We start from the raw sequence: 16727 nt of genomic DNA, 5'->3' as shown, positions 1-16727 counted from the left end.
TTTACAGCAAGCACTCACTTTTCCTAGCGCAGCTTTGCTCACAGGAGCCAGAAGAGGGATGGCACACCGCTGTACTACAGTGGATGAAGATCTAACAGAGAGGGAAAAGGGTTAAGCCACAGAAATCACTATAAGACTAATATTAAGGGTTCAGGTAAGGCTGCGGAGCATACGGTTTCCTGCAGAGGAGCCAGTGATGCTGGATCCACAAATGTGAACATCTTCACAACAAAGCGCTTGTAGTGGGTTGGGAACTGAAGACCAGAAGATCCAGCCACCAATGTGGTCAGGTAACGGTCATCCTGGTAAGGGCATCTGAAAGACAAAGAGGCAGTCAGAGATGCCTTACAGCACACTAGATGGATAAAGACTGGCCTTACTCACCCGTCGACCAGAAGGTCCCATTGGGGTAGACTGAGTGGACTGGGGGTTGATGTCGCCCAGCAACGTCCCAGCATTAGGACAATGTTGGGGTCGGTCCTCTCCAAAATGCGCACCTCAACATACACAGGCTCCCGCAGGACTTTTGTGACCGGATAATCAGCACCACTGTAGTAGGACGTGTACGCCTCGTCCCCTGAGGAAGAACACCGGCGTTCAACCAGAAACTGCTGTAACCTGGAGTTTAGAATATACTTATGCACACTTGCCTTCTGCACAGCCTTTGGTGACACATTGACCATTCGCCAGTCTAAGCTCCACCCTGAGGGGTCCAGGAGCAGCTACTGGTGGAGGTGCAGGAACAGTGTTGACCTCCACAACCAGAGCCTCCACAGCAGTAGCAGAGTACCTACACTGGAAGAGAAGCCTGGACAACAAACAGTGAGCTTTTAGCATTTGCCAAGGATTAACATTCATGCTAAAGCGTAAGAGCACCTACTCAAAATGGCTGTCCCTTGTGATGGAACCAAGTGGTCCAACACCCACTTCATACGAGGAGGTCATTCTGTTTTCATACACCACATATCCACTGTCCTCCTGCAAATAGTAACTGTTGGCATCCAGTCCATTTTAAGCCATGCAGAACCACAAGCAGCTACTCACCATCATGCTCGTGCCACAGGCAGTGACAGGGAACTGGTATATAGCAAAGGAAGGTGTGGATCCCACAGGACTGCAAGGTGGGTCGCTTCCACCCAGGAGACGGACTGAATCCAGGCTCAAGCGAGGCAGAGTAACATCTCTAGCCACCACTACCACAAACTGACCATCTCTTATACACTGGACAGTCACTGGAACGAGAGCAGGTTATTGCTGAGGATCAGTTGAACATGAACACCTTTACATTGACTCGACACTCTTACCTGCCTTCCCATAGTAACACTGCTGTCCGTTAAAGCAGCAGTTGATGGCTTCACACTCAGCACCACTGATTCCAGGTGGACCACATTGGATCTGCTCATAATCCGCTACAGCACATTTGTCAAGAGGCTCTGCCTGTGCCACTGGCTGCTTAGTGTGAACCAGCTGAGGAAACTGTTGACTAGCTTGATGAAACTGTTGACTAGCTTGTTGAACCTGTTGACTAGCTTGTTGAACCTTCTGAGGAAACTGCTGACTAGCTTGTTGTACCTTCTGAGGAAACTGCTGACTAGCTTGTTGAACCTTCTGAGGAAACTGCTGACTAGCTTGTTGAACCTTCTGAGGAAACTGCTTACTAGCTTGTTGAACCTTCTGAGGAAACTGCTTACTAGCTTGTTGAACCTTCTGAGGAAACTGCTGACTAGCTTGTTGAACTTTCTGAGGAAACTGCTTACTAGCTTGTTGAACCTTCTGAGGAAACTGCTTACTAGCTTGTTGAACCTTCTGAGGAAACTGCTTACTAGCTTGTTGAACCTTCTGAGGAAACTGCTGACTAGCTTGTTGAACCTTCTGAGGAAACTGCTGACTAGCTCGCGGTTTAACCCACGGAAGAGACTGCTGACTAGCTTGAACCTGCTGACTAGCTTGCTGTTGACCCCACGGAGGAGACTGCTGACTAGCTTGCTGTTGACCCCACGGAAGAGACTGCTGACTAGCTTGCTGTTGACCCCACGGAGGAGACTGCTGACTAGCTTGCTGTTGACCCCACGGAGGAGACTGCTGACTAGCTTGAACCTGCTGACTCGCTTGCTGTTGACCCCACGGAGGAGACTGCTGACTAGCTTGCTGTTGACCCCACGGAGGAGACTGCTGACTAGCTTGCTGTTGACCCCACGGAGGAGACTGCTGACTAGCTTGCTGTTGACCCCACGGAGGAGACTGCTGACTAGCTTGCTGTTGACCCCACGGAGGAGACTGCTGACTAGCTTGCTGTTGACCCCACGGAGGAGACTGCTGACTAGCTTGCTGTTGACCCCACGGAGGAGACTGCTGACTAGCTTGCTGTTGACCCCACGGAAGAGACTGCTGACTAGCTTGTTGAACCTGCGGAGAAAACTGTTGACTAGCTTGTTGTTGAAGCCGCTGGTCAGTTTGCTGTAATATCAGAGTTTGAGACTTCTTGGCCGGATAATTCCACTGTGGAACAGCATGACAGAAAGCACAAAACCACACACAAAGTGCCAGCCACTGACCAGCACACCAACTTCCTGCCATTGTTCAACAGCTAGTCACACTGTTGAGATGCTGCTCTTTGGTCTTTTTGTACTCTACAGATTTTGGCTAATTAACGATAATCCCTCCCTCTTCATTAGCAGTCATGATTCTCCAGACTTGCACGAGTGAGAGTTTATGCAACTGGCAGATTCCATTGGTTCTCAAGATTATATGCATGTGATGTTTCTTGATTCCAATTGGTCAGATTTGTCATGTTGAAGACAAATAAAAAGATTAATTCTCAGTTTTGCTACTGGAGCTTGCCCAAAGTACCTTGGGTAGATGTTTGGTGCATTCAGCTTTGCTTGTAGACGTGCTGAAATGGTAACTAGCATTAGGCAAGGCAAGGCAAGTTTATTTGTATAGCACATTTCAAACACAGTGGCAATTCTAAGTGCTTTACACAGAAATAGAATTCAAATATTCGTAGTGAATAAAATAAAATATTTATATATAGTATAACCCCTATCTGAAGTGGATGAAAATGGAGAGTCAGGTTTACGTAAAAAATATTTGTCAGGTAACTGTGCATTTAAACATTACCCTTACAGAAAAATCTTCATGGACTGAACCCCCAGGGCTATCTCTACAGATCTATCCGTCAAGGCAAGGCAAGGCAAGGCAAGTTTTTTTGTATAGCACATTTCATACACAGTGGCAATTCAAAGTGCTTTACACAGAAATGAAATGAAAATATTCGTAAGTGAATTAAAACAGTTATAATAGGAATGGAAAGAAATAAAAAATAAAGATGAAAACCCCTATCTGGGGTGGAAGAAAATGGAGAGTCAGGTTTACTTTAAAAATATTTGTCAGGTAACTGTGCGTTTAGACCGTACACTTACAGACAAATCTTCTTGGCCTAACTTGAGGGCGTTCTCTAGATGTTTTACCCGTCAGACCAGATCTAAACGGGTCTTCCTCGCACCAGAGGGAGTACTCATCTTTTGAGTCTGGATTTGAAAGTGGCTGCTGTTGGAGCACATCAGATCTGTTCAGGAAGCTGGTTCAGCTGCGGCTGGCATAAGAGCTAAAAGCAGAATCTCCTTGCTTTGAGTGAACCCTTGGTATTTCTAACTGACTTGATCCTGATGATCTGAGTGATCTGTTGGGTTTGTATTTAATCAGCATATCTGCAATGTATTGAGGTCCTAGGTCATTGAGTGATTTATATACAAGTAATAATACTTTATAATCTATTCTAAATGTAACTGGAAGCCAGTGTAAAGACCTGAGGACTGGTGTGATATGGTCATATGTTCTGGTTCTGCTCAGCGTCCTGTATGAGCTGCAGCTGTCTAATGGTCTTTTTGGGAAGGCCGGTGAGAAGACCATTACAATAGTCCACCCTACTGGAGATGAAAGCATGAACAAGTTTCTCCAAGTCTTGCCTGGAAACAAAGCATCTAATTCTTGATATGATAGTAAGCTGATTTAGTTATTGCTTTGACATGACTACTGAAACTCAGGTCTGACTCCAGAATCACACCCAGATTCCTGACTTGATCTTTAGTTGTCTGACCCCTAGCTTCAAGGTATGCGTTCACCTTGAGAACTTCATCTTTGTTTCCAAATGCAATGAGTTGAGTTTTGTCTTTGTTTAACTGAAGAAAGTTTTGGTACATCCAGTTGTTAACTTCATCAATGCATTTGCACAGGGAGTCAATGGGGCTGTAGTCATTAGGTGATAGGCCTAAGTAGATCTGGGTGTCGTCAGCCATTTGGTTCTCTCTCATTATTTGGCTCAGTGGGAGCATGTACAGGTGGAATAGGAGTGGAACAAGAATTGACCCTTGTGGGACTCCGCATGTCATGGATGTCCACTCAGACTTATGGTCACCTATACTCACATAATAACCTCTCCCTTCTAAGTATGTCCTGGACCATTTAAGGACCATCCCAGAAAGCCCAACCCAGTTTTCCAGCCTGTCAAGAAGTATGTTGTGATCGACAGTGTCAAATGCAGCACTGAGGTTGCACATTACTACAGAAATAGAGTAGTATGTAGTTCCACATTTGGCAACACACTCACAAACCTCCCCAAGCACTTCCCCTCGGGGTAATCCCTGTCACCAGTTTGAAGTGTTCCACAAGTGGACAAGGGAGGTTTATATGGACAGACCCTCGACTCCTTGATTATGACAGAAGGGACGAGTCTACTCATATGTACTTAGGACTTTCCAATTCAACCAGTAGTGGGCAATCATACAATGCAAGCAATGATGTACATCTGAATCACCACAGACAGTAGTGGGAAAAGGGCATGAAAAAGTGAATTGAATCAGCCTGTCCACTTGCCCTCAGTTTCTTATTTTAATATCAGGGGTCAATTGCATAATCCTAGCCTCTATGTTAAGACTCGGTCTTAACTAGTTTAACCTACTAGCAGTTAAGATTTAACCAATAAAATTTAGATTAATCTAACTTATGTAACAGACTTTAAACAGTTAGGTAAAGTGAAGAAGAAATTAGATGACTAACTTTTAGTACTAGTTCAAGCGGTTTATGCAACTGGCCACAGACCTAAAGTCTCTAAAAATAACCCCACCCCCCCCAGCTCAAAACAATTTAGACCCAGTTTATACTTGTATTTAGCATGGTCCACGTGTGATCAGATTAAATGCTTTAGTACCAGGTGTAAATAGGTCCTCAGACAACCCAGGTGGGATACATTAGTTAAGGGACTAAATTATAGGTCCAGTCATACCTAAAGACCCAAACAGACAAGTTAAACCCCTAATTAGTCACCATGAAGAACAGGGGCCCAGGTTAGCAACTGGAGCTTTGCAAATAGTTCAGTTCAAAGGCTTGGTTTGTTTAGTTCAAGTTAAGCACCTCAGTTAGACTGCACAACCTTGCTAATGGAACTGGTTTAGTAGTGAATCCCAATAAATCAAACTGAGAACAGTCATGAAAGAGCTGACTCCAGTCAGAAATCAATGCCAAAGACTAATGTGGATTCAAGAAGTTTATTAAAACAACCAAATTCACATGACCAGGGTAACTTCTCCACTAGACACCACAGTTTGTCCACTAGAGACGGTCTTGACATGCGTGTCTCTTCCTGTAAGAGAAGGGGTAGAAACATTAGGCATTTAAATACCACTCTCATGGTTCCTGAAGTCAGTTTACAGCAAGCACTCACTTTTCCTAGCGCAGCTTTGCTCACAGGAGCCAGAAGAGGGATGGCACACCGCTGTACTACAGTGGATGAAGATCTAACAGAGAGGGAAAAGGGTTAAGCCACAGAAATCACTATAAGACTAATATTAAGGGTTCAGGTAAGGCTGCGGAGCATACGGTTTCCTGCAGAGGAGCCAGTGATGCTGGATCCACAAATGTGAACATCTTCACAACAAAGCGCTTGTAGTGGGTTGGGAACTGAAGACCAGAAGATCCAGCCACCAATGTGGTCAGGTAACGGTCATCCTGGTAAGGGCATCTGAAAGACAAAGAGGCAGTCAGAGATGCCTTACAGCACACTAGATGGATAAAGACTGGCCTTACTCACCCGTCGACCAGAAGGTCCCATTGGGGTAGACTGAGTGGACTGGGGGTTGATGTCGCCCAGCAACGTCCCAGCATTAGGACAATGTTGGGGTCGGTCCTCTCCAAAATGCGCACCTCAACATACACAGGCTCCCGCAGGACTTTTGTGACCGGATAATCAGCACCACTGTAGTAGGACGTGTACGCCTCGTCCCCTGAGGAAGAACACCGGCGTTCAACCAGAAACTGCTGTAACCTGGAGTTTAGAATATACTTATGCACACTTGCCTTCTGCACAGCCTTTGGTGACACATTGACCATTCGCCAGTCTAAGCTCCACCCTGAGGGGTCCAGGAGCAGCTACTGGTGGAGGTGCAGGAACAGTGTTGACCTCCACAACCAGAGCCTCCACAGCAGTAGCAGAGTACCTACACTGGAAGAGAAGCCTGGACAACAAACAGTGAGCTTTTAGCATTTGCCAAGGATTAACATTCATGCTAAAGCGTAAGAGCACCTACTCAAAATGGCTGTCCCTTGTGATGGAACCAAGTGGTCCAACACCCACTTCATACGAGGAGGTCATTCTGTTTTCATACACCACATATCCACTGTCCTCCTGCAAATAGTAACTGTTGGCATCCAGTCCATTTTAAGCCATGCAGAACCACAAGCAGCTACTCACCATCATGCTCGTGCCACAGGCAGTGACAGGGAACTGGTATATAGCAAAGGAAGGTGTGGATCCCACAGGACTGCAAGGTGGGTCGCTTCCACCCAGGAGACGGACTGAATCCAGGCTCAAGCGAGGCAGAGTAACATCTCTAGCCACCACTACCACAAACTGACCATCTCTTATACACTGGACAGTCACTGGAACGAGAGCAGGTTATTGCTGAGGATCAGTTGAACATGAACACCTTTACATTGACTCGACACTCTTACCTGCCTTCCCATAGTAACACTGCTGTCCGTTAAAGCAGCAGTTGATAGCTTCACACTCAGCACCACTGATTCCAGGTGGACCACATTGGATCTGCTCATAATCCGCTACAGCACATTTGTCAAGAGGCTCTGCCTGTGCCACTGGCTGCTTAGTGTGAACCAGCTGAGGAAACTGTTGACTAGCTTGATGAAACTGTTGACTAGCTTGTTGAACCTGTTGACTAGCTTGTTGAACCTTCTGAGGAAACTGCTTACTAGCTTGTTGAACCTTCTGAGGAAACTGCTTACTAGCTTGTTGAACCTTCTGAGGAAACTGCTGACTAGCTTGTTGTACCTTCTGAGGAAACTGCTGACTAGCTTGTTGAACCTTCTGAGGAAACTGCTTACTAGCTTGTTGAACCTTCTGAGGAAACTGCTTACTAGCTTGTTGAACCTTCTGAGGAAACTGCTGACTAGCTTGTTGAACCTTCTGAGGAAACTGCTGACTAGCTCGCGGTTTAACCCACGGAAGAGACTGCTGACTAGCTTGAACCTGCTGACTAGCTTGCTGTTGACCCCACGGAGGAGACTGCTGACTAGCTTGCTGTTGACCCCACGGAAGAGACTGCTGACTAGCTTGCTGTTGACCCCACGGAGGAGACTGCTGACTAGCTTGCTGTTGACCCCACGGAGGAGACTGCTGACTAGCTTGCTGTTGACCCCACGGAGGAGACTGCTGACTAGCTTGAACCTGCTGACTCGCTTGCTGTTGACCCCACGGAGGAGACTGCTGACTAGCTTGCTGTTGACCCCACGGAGGAGACTGCTGACTAGCTTGCTGTTGACCCCACGGAGGAGACTGCTGACTAGCTTGCTGTTGACCCCATGGAGGAGACTGCTGACTAGCTTGAACCTGCTGACTAGCTTGCTGTTGACCCCACGGAGGAGACTGCTGACTAGCTTGCTGTTGACCCCACGGAGGAGACTGCTGACTAGCTTGCTGTTGACCCCACGGAAGAGACTGCTGACTAGCTTGTTGAACCTGCGGAGAAAACTGTTGACTAGCTTGTTGTTGAAGCCGCTGGTCAGTTTGCTGTAATATCAGAGTTTGAGACTTCTTGGCCGGATAATTCCACTGTGGAACAGCATGACAGAAAGCACAAAACCACACACAAAGTGCCAGCCACTGACCAGCACACCAACTTCCTGCCATTGTTCAACAGCTAGTCACACTGTTGAGATGCTGTTCTTTGGTCTTTTTGTACTCTACAGATTTTGGCTAATTAACGATAATCCCTCCCTCTTCATTAGCAGTCATGATTCTCCAGACTTGCACGAGTGAGAGTTTATGCAACTGGCAGATTCCATTGGTTCTCAAGATTATATGCATGTGATGTTTCTTGATTCCAATTGGTCAGATTTGTCATGTTGAAGACAAATAAAAAGATTAATTCTCAGTTTTGCTACTGGAGCTTGCCCAAAGTACCTTGGGTAGATGTTTGGTGCATTCAGCTTTGCTTGTAGACGTGCTGAAATGGTAACTAGCATTAGGCAAGGCAAGGCAAGTTTATTTGTATAGCACATTTCAAACACAGTGGCAATTCTAAGTGCTTTACACAGAAATAGAATTCAAATATTCGTAGTGAATAAAATAAAATATTTATATATAGTATAACCCCTATCTGAAGTGGATGAAAATGGAGAGTCAGGTTTACGTAAAAAATATTTGTCAGGTAACTGTGCATTTAAACATTACCCTTACAGAAAAATCTTCATGGACTGAACCCCCAGGGCTATCTCTACAGATCTATCCGTCAAGGCAAGGCAAGGCAAGGCAAGTTTTTTTGTATAGCACATTTCATACACAGTGGCAATTCAAAGTGCTTTACACAGAAATGAAATGAAAATATTCGTAAGTGAATTAAAACAGTTATAATAGGAATGGAAAGAAATAAAAAATAAAGATGAAAACCCCTATCTGGGGTGGAAGAAAATGGAGAGTCAGGTTTACTTTAAAAATATTTGTCAGGTAACTGTGCGTTTAGACCGTACACTTACAGACAAATCTTCTTGGCCTAACTTGAGGGCGTTCTCTAGATGTTTTACCCGTCAGACCAGATCTAAACGGGTCTTCCTCGCACCAGAGGGAGTACTCATCTTTTGAGTCTGGATTTGAAAGTGGCTGCTGTTGGAGCACATCAGATCTGTTCAGGAAGCTGGTTCAGCTGCGGCTGGCATAAGAGCTAAAAGCAGAATCTCCTTGCTTTGAGTGAACCCTTGGTATTTCTAACTGACTTGATCCTGATGATCTGAGTGATCTGTTGGGTTTGTATTTAATCAGCATATCTGCAATGTATTGAGGTCCTAGGTCATTGAGTGATTTATATACAAGTAATAATACTTTATAATCTATTCTAAATGTAACTGGAAGCCAGTGTAAAGACCTGAGGACTGGTGTGATATGGTCATATGTTCTGGTTCTGCTCAGCGTCCTGTATGAGCTGCAGCTGTCTAATGGTCTTTTTGGGAAGGCCGGTGAGAAGACCATTACAATAGTCCACCCTACTGGAGATGAAAGCATGAACAAGTTTCTCCAAGTCTTGCCTGGAAACAAAGCATCTAATTCTTGATATGATAGTAAGCTGATTTAGTTATTGCTTTGACATGACTACTGAAACTCAGGTCTGACTCCAGAATCACACCCAGATTCCTGACTTGATCTTTAGTTGTCTGACCCCTAGCTTCAAGGTATGCGTTCACCTTGAGAACTTCATCTTTGTTTCCAAATGCAATGAGTTGAGTTTTGTCTTTGTTTAACTGAAGAAAGTTTTGGTACATCCAGTTGTTAACTTCATCAATGCATTTGCACAGGGAGTCAATGGGGCTGTAGTCATTAGGTGATAGGCCTAAGTAGATCTGGGTGTCGTCAGCCATTTGGTTCTCTCTCATTATTTGGCTCAGTGGGAGCATGTACAGGTGGAATAGGAGTGGAACAAGAATTGACCCTTGTGGGACTCCGCATGTCATGGATGTCCACTCAGACTTATGGTCACCTATACTCACATAATAACCTCTCCCTTCTAAGTATGTCCTGGACCATTTAAGGACCATCCCAGAAAGCCCAACCCAGTTTTCCAGCCTGTCAAGAAGTATGTTGTGATCGACAGTGTCAAATGCAGCACTGAGGTTGCACATTACTACAGAAATAGAGTAGTATGTAGTTCCACATTTGGCAACACACTCACAAACCTCCCCAAGCACTTCCCCTCGGGGTAATCCCTGTCACCAGTTTGAAGTGTTCCACAAGTGGACAAGGGAGGTTTATATGGACAGACCCTCGACTCCTTGATTATGACAGAAGGGACGAGTCTACTCATATGTACTTAGGACTTTCCAATTCAACCAGTAGTGGGCAATCATACAATGCAAGCAATGATGTACATCTGAATCACCACAGACAGTAGTGGGAAAAGGGCATGAAAAAGTGAATTGAATCAGCCTGTCCACTTGCCCTCAGTTTCTTATTTTAATATCAGGGGTCAATTGCATAATCCTAGCCTCTATGTTAAGACTCGGTCTTAACTAGTTTAACCTACTAGCAGTTAAGATTTAACCAATAAAATTTAGATTAATCTAACTTATGTAACAGACTTTAAACAGTTAGGTAAAGTGAAGAAGAAATTAGATGACTAACTTTTAGTACTAGTTCAAGCGGTTTATGCAACTGGCCACAGACCTAAAGTCTCTAAAAATAACCCCACCCCCCCCAGCTCAAAACAATTTAGACCCAGTTTATACTTGTATTTAGCATGGTCCACGTGTGATCAGATTAAATGCTTTAGTACCAGGTGTAAATAGGTCCTCAGACAACCCAGGTGGGATACATTAGTTAAGGGACTAAATTATAGGTCCAGTCATACCTAAAGACCCAAACAGACAAGTTAAACCCCTAATTAGTCACCATGAAGAACAGGGGCCCAGGTTAGCAACTGGAGCTTTGCAAATAGTTCAGTTCAAAGGCTTGGTTTGTTTAGTTCAAGTTAAGCACCTCAGTTAGACTGCACAACCTTGCTAATGGAACTGGTTTAGTAGTGAATCCCAATAAATCAAACTGAGAACAGTCATGAAAGAGCTGACTCCAGTCAGAAATCAATGCCAAAGACTAATGTGGATTCAAGAAGTTTATTAAAACAACCAAATTCACATGACCAGGGTAACTTCTCCACTAGACACCACAGTTTGTCCACTAGAGACGGTCTTGACATGCGTGTCTCTTCCTGTAAGAGAAGGGGTAGAAACATTAGGCATTTAAATACCACTCTCATGGTTCCTGAAGTCAGTTTACAGCAAGCACTCACTTTTCCTAGCGCAGCTTTGCTCACAGGAGCCAGAAGAGGGATGGCACACCGCTGTACTACAGTGGATGAAGATCTAACAGAGAGGGAAAAGGGTTAAGCCACAGAAATCACTATAAGACTAATATTAAGGGTTCAGGTAAGGCTGCGGAGCATACGGTTTCCTGCAGAGGAGCCAGTGATGCTGGATCCACAAATGTGAACATCTTCACAACAAAGCGCTTGTAGTGGGTTGGGAACTGAAGACCAGAAGATCCAGCCACCAATGTGGTCAGGTAACGGTCATCCTGGTAAGGGCATCTGAAAGACAAAGAGGCAGTCAGAGATGCCTTACAGCACACTAGATGGATAAAGACTGGCCTTACTCACCCGTCGACCAGAAGGTCCCATTGGGGTAGACTGAGTGGACTGGGGGTTGATGTCGCCCAGCAACGTCCCAGCATTAGGACAATGTTGGGGTCGGTCCTCTCCAAAATGCGCACCTCAACATACACAGGCTCCCGCAGGACTTTTGTGACCGGATAATCAGCACCACTGTAGTAGGACGTGTACGCCTCGTCCCCTGAGGAAGAACACCGGCGTTCAACCAGAAACTGCTGTAACCTGGAGTTTAGAATATACTTATGCACACTTGCCTTCTGCACAGCCTTTGGTGACACATTGACCATTCGCCAGTCTAAGCTCCACCCTGAGGGGTCCAGGAGCAGCTACTGGTGGAGGTGCAGGAACAGTGTTGACCTCCACAACCAGAGCCTCCACAGCAGTAGCAGAGTACCTACACTGGAAGAGAAGCCTGGACAACAAACAGTGAGCTTTTAGCATTTGCCAAGGATTAACATTCATGCTAAAGCGTAAGAGCACCTACTCAAAATGGCTGTCCCTTGTGATGGAACCAAGTGGTCCAACACCCACTTCATACGAGGAGGTCATTCTGTTTTCATACACCACATATCCACTGTCCTCCTGCAAATAGTAACTGTTGGCATCCAGTCCATTTTAAGCCATGCAGAACCACAAGCAGCTACTCACCATCATGCTCGTGCCACAGGCAGTGACAGGGAACTGGTATATAGCAAAGGAAGGTGTGGATCCCACAGGACTGCAAGGTGGGTCGCTTCCACCCAGGAGACGGACTGAATCCAGGCTCAAGCGAGGCAGAGTAACATCTCTAGCCACCACTACCACAAACTGACCATCTCTTATACACTGGACAGTCACTGGAACGAGAGCAGGTTATTGCTGAGGATCAGTTGAACATGAACACCTTTACATTGACTCGACACTCTTACCTGCCTTCCCATAGTAACACTGCTGTCCGTTAAAGCAGCAGTTGATAGCTTCACACTCAGCACCACTGATTCCAGGTGGACCACATTGGATCTGCTCATAATCCGCTACAGCACATTTGTCAAGAGGCTCTGCCTGTGCCACTGGCTGCTTAGTGTGAACCAGCTGAGGAAACTGTTGACTAGCTTGATGAAACTGTTGACTAGCTTGTTGAACCTGTTGACTAGCTTGTTGAACCTTCTGAGGAAACTGCTTACTAGCTTGTTGAACCTTCTGAGGAAACTGCTTACTAGCTTGTTGAACCTTCTGAGGAAACTGCTGACTAGCTTGTTGTACCTTCTGAGGAAACTGCTGACTAGCTTGTTGAACCTTCTGAGGAAACTGCTTACTAGCTTGTTGAACCTTCTGAGGAAACTGCTTACTAGCTTGTTGAACCTTCTGAGGAAACTGCTGACTAGCTTGTTGAACCTTCTGAGGAAACTGCTTACTAGCTTGTTGAACCTTCTGAGGAAACTGCTGACTAGCTCGCGGTTTAACCCACGGAAGAGACTGCTGACTAGCTTGAACCTGCTGACTAGCTTGCTGTTGACCCCACGGAGGAGACTGCTGACTAGCTTGCTGTTGACCCCACGGAAGAGACTGCTGACTAGCTTGCTGTTGACCCCACGGAGGAGACTGCTGACTAGCTTGCTGTTGACCCCACGGAGGAGACTGCTGACTAGCTTGCTGTTGACCCCACGGAGGAGACTGCTGACTAGCTTGAACCTGCTGACTCGCTTGCTGTTGACCCCACGGAGGAGACTGCTGACTAGCTTGCTGTTGACCCCACGGAGGAGACTGCTGACTAGCTTGCTGTTGACCCCACGGAGGAGACTGCTGACTAGCTTGCTGTTGACCCCACGGAGGAGACTGCTGACTAGCTTGCTGTTGACCCCACGGAGGAGACTGCTGACTAGCTTGCTGTTGACCCCATGGAGGAGACTGCTGACTAGCTTGAACCTGCTGACTAGCTTGCTGTTGACCCCACGGAGGAGACTGCTGACTAGCTTGCTGTTGACCCCACGGAGGAGACTGCTGACTAGCTTGCTGTTGACCCCACGGAAGAGACTGCTGACTAGCTTGTTGAACCTGCGGAGAAAACTGTTGACTAGCTTGTTGTTGAAGCCGCTGGTCAGTTTGCTGTAATATCAGAGTTTGAGACTTCTTGGCCGGATAATTCCACTGTGGAACAGCATGACAGAAAGCACAAAACCACACACAAAGTGCCAGCCACTGACCAGCACACCAACTTCCTGCCATTGTTCAACAGCTAGTCACACTGTTGAGATGCTGTTCTTTGGTCTTTTTGTACTCTACAGATTTTGGCTAATTAACGATAATCCCTCCCTCTTCATTAGCAGTCATGATTCTCCAGACTTGCACGAGTGAGAGTTTATGCAACTGGCAGATTCCATTGGTTCTCAAGATTATATGCATGTGATGTTTCTTGATTCCAATTGGTCAGATTTGTCATGTTGAAGACAAATAAAAAGATTAATTCTCAGTTTTGCTACTGGAGCTTGCCCAAAGTACCTTGGGTAGATGTTTGGTGCATTCAGCTTTGCTTGTAGACGTGCTGAAATGGTAACTAGCATTAGGCAAGGCAAGGCAAGTTTATTTGTATAGCACATTTCAAACACAGTGGCAATTCTAAGTGCTTTACACAGAAATAGAATTCAAATATTCGTAGTGAATAAAATAAAATATTTATATATAGTATAACCCCTATCTGAAGTGGATGAAAATGGAGAGTCAGGTTTACGTAAAAAATATTTGTCAGGTAACTGTGCATTTAAACATTACCCTTACAGAAAAATCTTCATGGACTGAACCCCCAGGGCTATCTCTACAGATCTATCCGTCAAGGCAAGGCAAGGCAAGGCAAGTTCTTTTGTATAGCACATTTCATACACAGTGGCAATTCAAAGTGCTTTACACAGAAATGAAATGAAAATATTCGTAAGTGAATTAAAACAGTTATAATAGGAATGGAAAGAAATAAAAAATAAAGATGAAAACCCCTATCTGGGGTGGAAGAAAATGGAGAGTCAGGTTTACTTTAAAAATATTTGTCAGGTAACTGTGCGTTTAGACCGTACACTTACAGACAAATCTTCTTGGCCTAACTTGAGGGCGTTCTCTAGATGTTTTACCCGTCAGACCAGATCTAAACGGGTCTTCCTCGCACCAGAGGGAGTACTCATCTTTTGAGTCTGGATTTGAAAGTGGCTGCTGTTGGAGCACATCAGATCTGTTCAGGAAGCTGGTTCAGCTGCGGCTGGCATAAGAGCTAAAAGCAGAATCTCCTTGCTTTGAGTGAACCCTTGGTATTTCTAACTGACTTGATCCTGATGATCTGAGTGATCTGTTGGGTTTGTATTTAATCAGCATATCTGCAATGTATTGAGGTCCTAGGTCATTGAGTGATTTATATACAAGTAATAATACTTTATAATCTATTCTAAATGTAACTGGAAGCCAGTGTAAAGACCTGAGGACTGGTGTGATATGGTCATATGTTCTGGTTCTGCTCAGCGTCCTGTATGAGCTGCAGCTGTCTAATGGTCTTTTTGGGAAGGCCGGTGAGAAGACCATTACAATAGTCCACCCTACTGGAGATGAAAGCATGAACAAGTTTCTCCAAGTCTTGCCTGGAAACAAAGCATCTAATTCTTGATATGATAGTAAGCTGATTTAGTTATTGCTTTGACATGACTACTGAAACTCAGGTCTGACTCCAGAATCACACCCAGATTCCTGACTTGATCTTTAGTTGTCTGACCCCTAGCTTCAAGGTATGCGTTCACCTTGAGAACTTCATCTTTGTTTCCAAATGCAATGAGTTGAGTTTTGTCTTTGTTTAACTGAAGAAAGTTTTGGTACATCCAGTTGTTAACTTCATCAATGCATTTGCACAGGGAGTCAATGGGGCTGTAGTCATTAGGTGATAGGCCTAAGTAGATCTGGGTGTCGTCAGCCATTTGGTTCTCTCTCATTATTTGGCTCAGTGGGAGCATGTACAGGTGGAATAGGAGTGGAACAAGAATTGACCCTTGTGGGACTCCGCATGTCATGGATGTCCACTCAGACTTATGGTCACCTATACTCACATAATAACCTCTCCCTTCTAAGTATGTCCTGGACCATTTAAGGACCATCCCAGAAAGCCCAACCCAGTTTTCCAGCCTGTCAAGAAGTATGTTGTGATCGACAGTGTCAAATGCAGCACTGAGGTTGCACATTACTACAGAAATAGAGTAGTATGTAGTTCCACATTTGGCAACACACTCACAAACCTCCCCAAGCACTTCCCCTCGGGGTAATCCCTGTCACCAGTTTGAAGTGTTCCACAAGTGGACAAGGGAGGTTTATATGGACAGACCCTCGACTCCTTGATTATGACAGAAGGGACGAGTCTACTCATATGTACTTAGGACTTTCCAATTCAACCAGTAGTGGGCAATCATACAATGCAAGCAATGATGTACATCTGAATCACCACAGACAGTAGTGGGAAAAGGGCATGAAAAAGTGAATTGAATCAGCCTGTCCACTTGCCCTCAGTTTCTTATTTTAATATCAGGGGTCAATTGCATAATCCTAGCCTCTATGTTAAGACTCGGTCTTAACTAGTTTAACCTACTAGCAGTTAAGATTTAACCAATAAAATTTAGATTAATCTAACTTATGTAACAGACTTTAAACAGTTAGGTAAAGTGAAGAAGAAATTAGATGACTAACTTTTAGTACTAGTTCAAGCGGTTTATGCAACTGGTCACAGACCTAAAGTCTCTAAAAATAACCCCACCCCCCCCAGCTCAAAACAATTTAGACCCAGTTTATACTTGTATTTAGCATGGTCCACGTGTGATCAGATTAAATGCTTTAGTACCAGGTGTAAATAGGTCCTCAGACAACCCAGGTGGGATACATTAGTTAAGGGACTAAATTATAGGTCCAGTCATACCTAAAGACCCAAACAGACAAGTTAAACCCCTAATTAGTCACCATGAAGAACAGGGGCCCAGGTTAGCAACTGGAGCTTTGCAAATAGTTCAG

The 16727-nt window shown here is 45.0% G+C and overlaps 3 protein-coding genes across 3 annotated transcripts; all 3 read right to left on the bottom strand.

The window, feature by feature from the left end:
* Position 1: 1 nt before the first annotated feature.
* On the bottom strand, positions 2-4741 carry LOC307135585 (zona pellucida sperm-binding protein 4-like; the record flags this gene model as incomplete). Its single annotated transcript, XM_079832160.1, has 8 exons — positions 2-91; positions 174-315; positions 385-577; positions 645-808; positions 881-978; positions 1045-1232; positions 1305-1449; positions 4700-4741. 8 exons carry the CDS (start codon positions 4739-4741, stop codon positions 2-4), a joined length of 1062 nt encoding a protein of 353 aa, XP_079688286.1.
* Positions 4742-5564: 823 nt separating this feature from the next.
* LOC307135584 (zona pellucida sperm-binding protein 4-like) lies at positions 5565-11312 on the bottom strand (the record flags this gene model as incomplete). Its single annotated transcript, XM_079832159.1, has 9 exons — positions 5565-5641; positions 5723-5795; positions 5878-6019; positions 6089-6281; positions 6349-6512; positions 6585-6682; positions 6749-6936; positions 7009-7153; positions 11304-11312. The coding sequence occupies 9 exons, from the start codon at positions 11310-11312 to the stop codon at positions 5565-5567; spliced, it is 1089 nt and encodes a 362-aa protein (XP_079688285.1).
* Positions 11313-11328: 16 nt separating this feature from the next.
* On the bottom strand, positions 11329-16092 carry LOC307135583 (zona pellucida sperm-binding protein 4-like; the record flags this gene model as incomplete). The annotated part of the gene is made up of 8 exons (XM_079832158.1): positions 11329-11418; positions 11501-11642; positions 11712-11904; positions 11972-12135; positions 12208-12305; positions 12372-12559; positions 12632-12776; positions 16051-16092. The coding sequence occupies 8 exons, from the start codon at positions 16090-16092 to the stop codon at positions 11329-11331; spliced, it is 1062 nt and encodes a 353-aa protein (XP_079688284.1).
* Between the last annotated feature and the right edge of the window lie 635 nt (positions 16093-16727).

Source organism: Gobio gobio (genome assembly GCF_949357685.1).
Source record: "Gobio gobio genome assembly, chromosome: 12".
In the NCBI taxonomy this organism is placed as follows: domain Eukaryota; kingdom Metazoa; phylum Chordata; class Actinopteri; order Cypriniformes; family Gobionidae; genus Gobio; species Gobio gobio.
The sequence above is the reverse complement of the archived record's forward strand: the minus strand, read 5'-3'. Positions and strand labels throughout refer to the sequence as shown.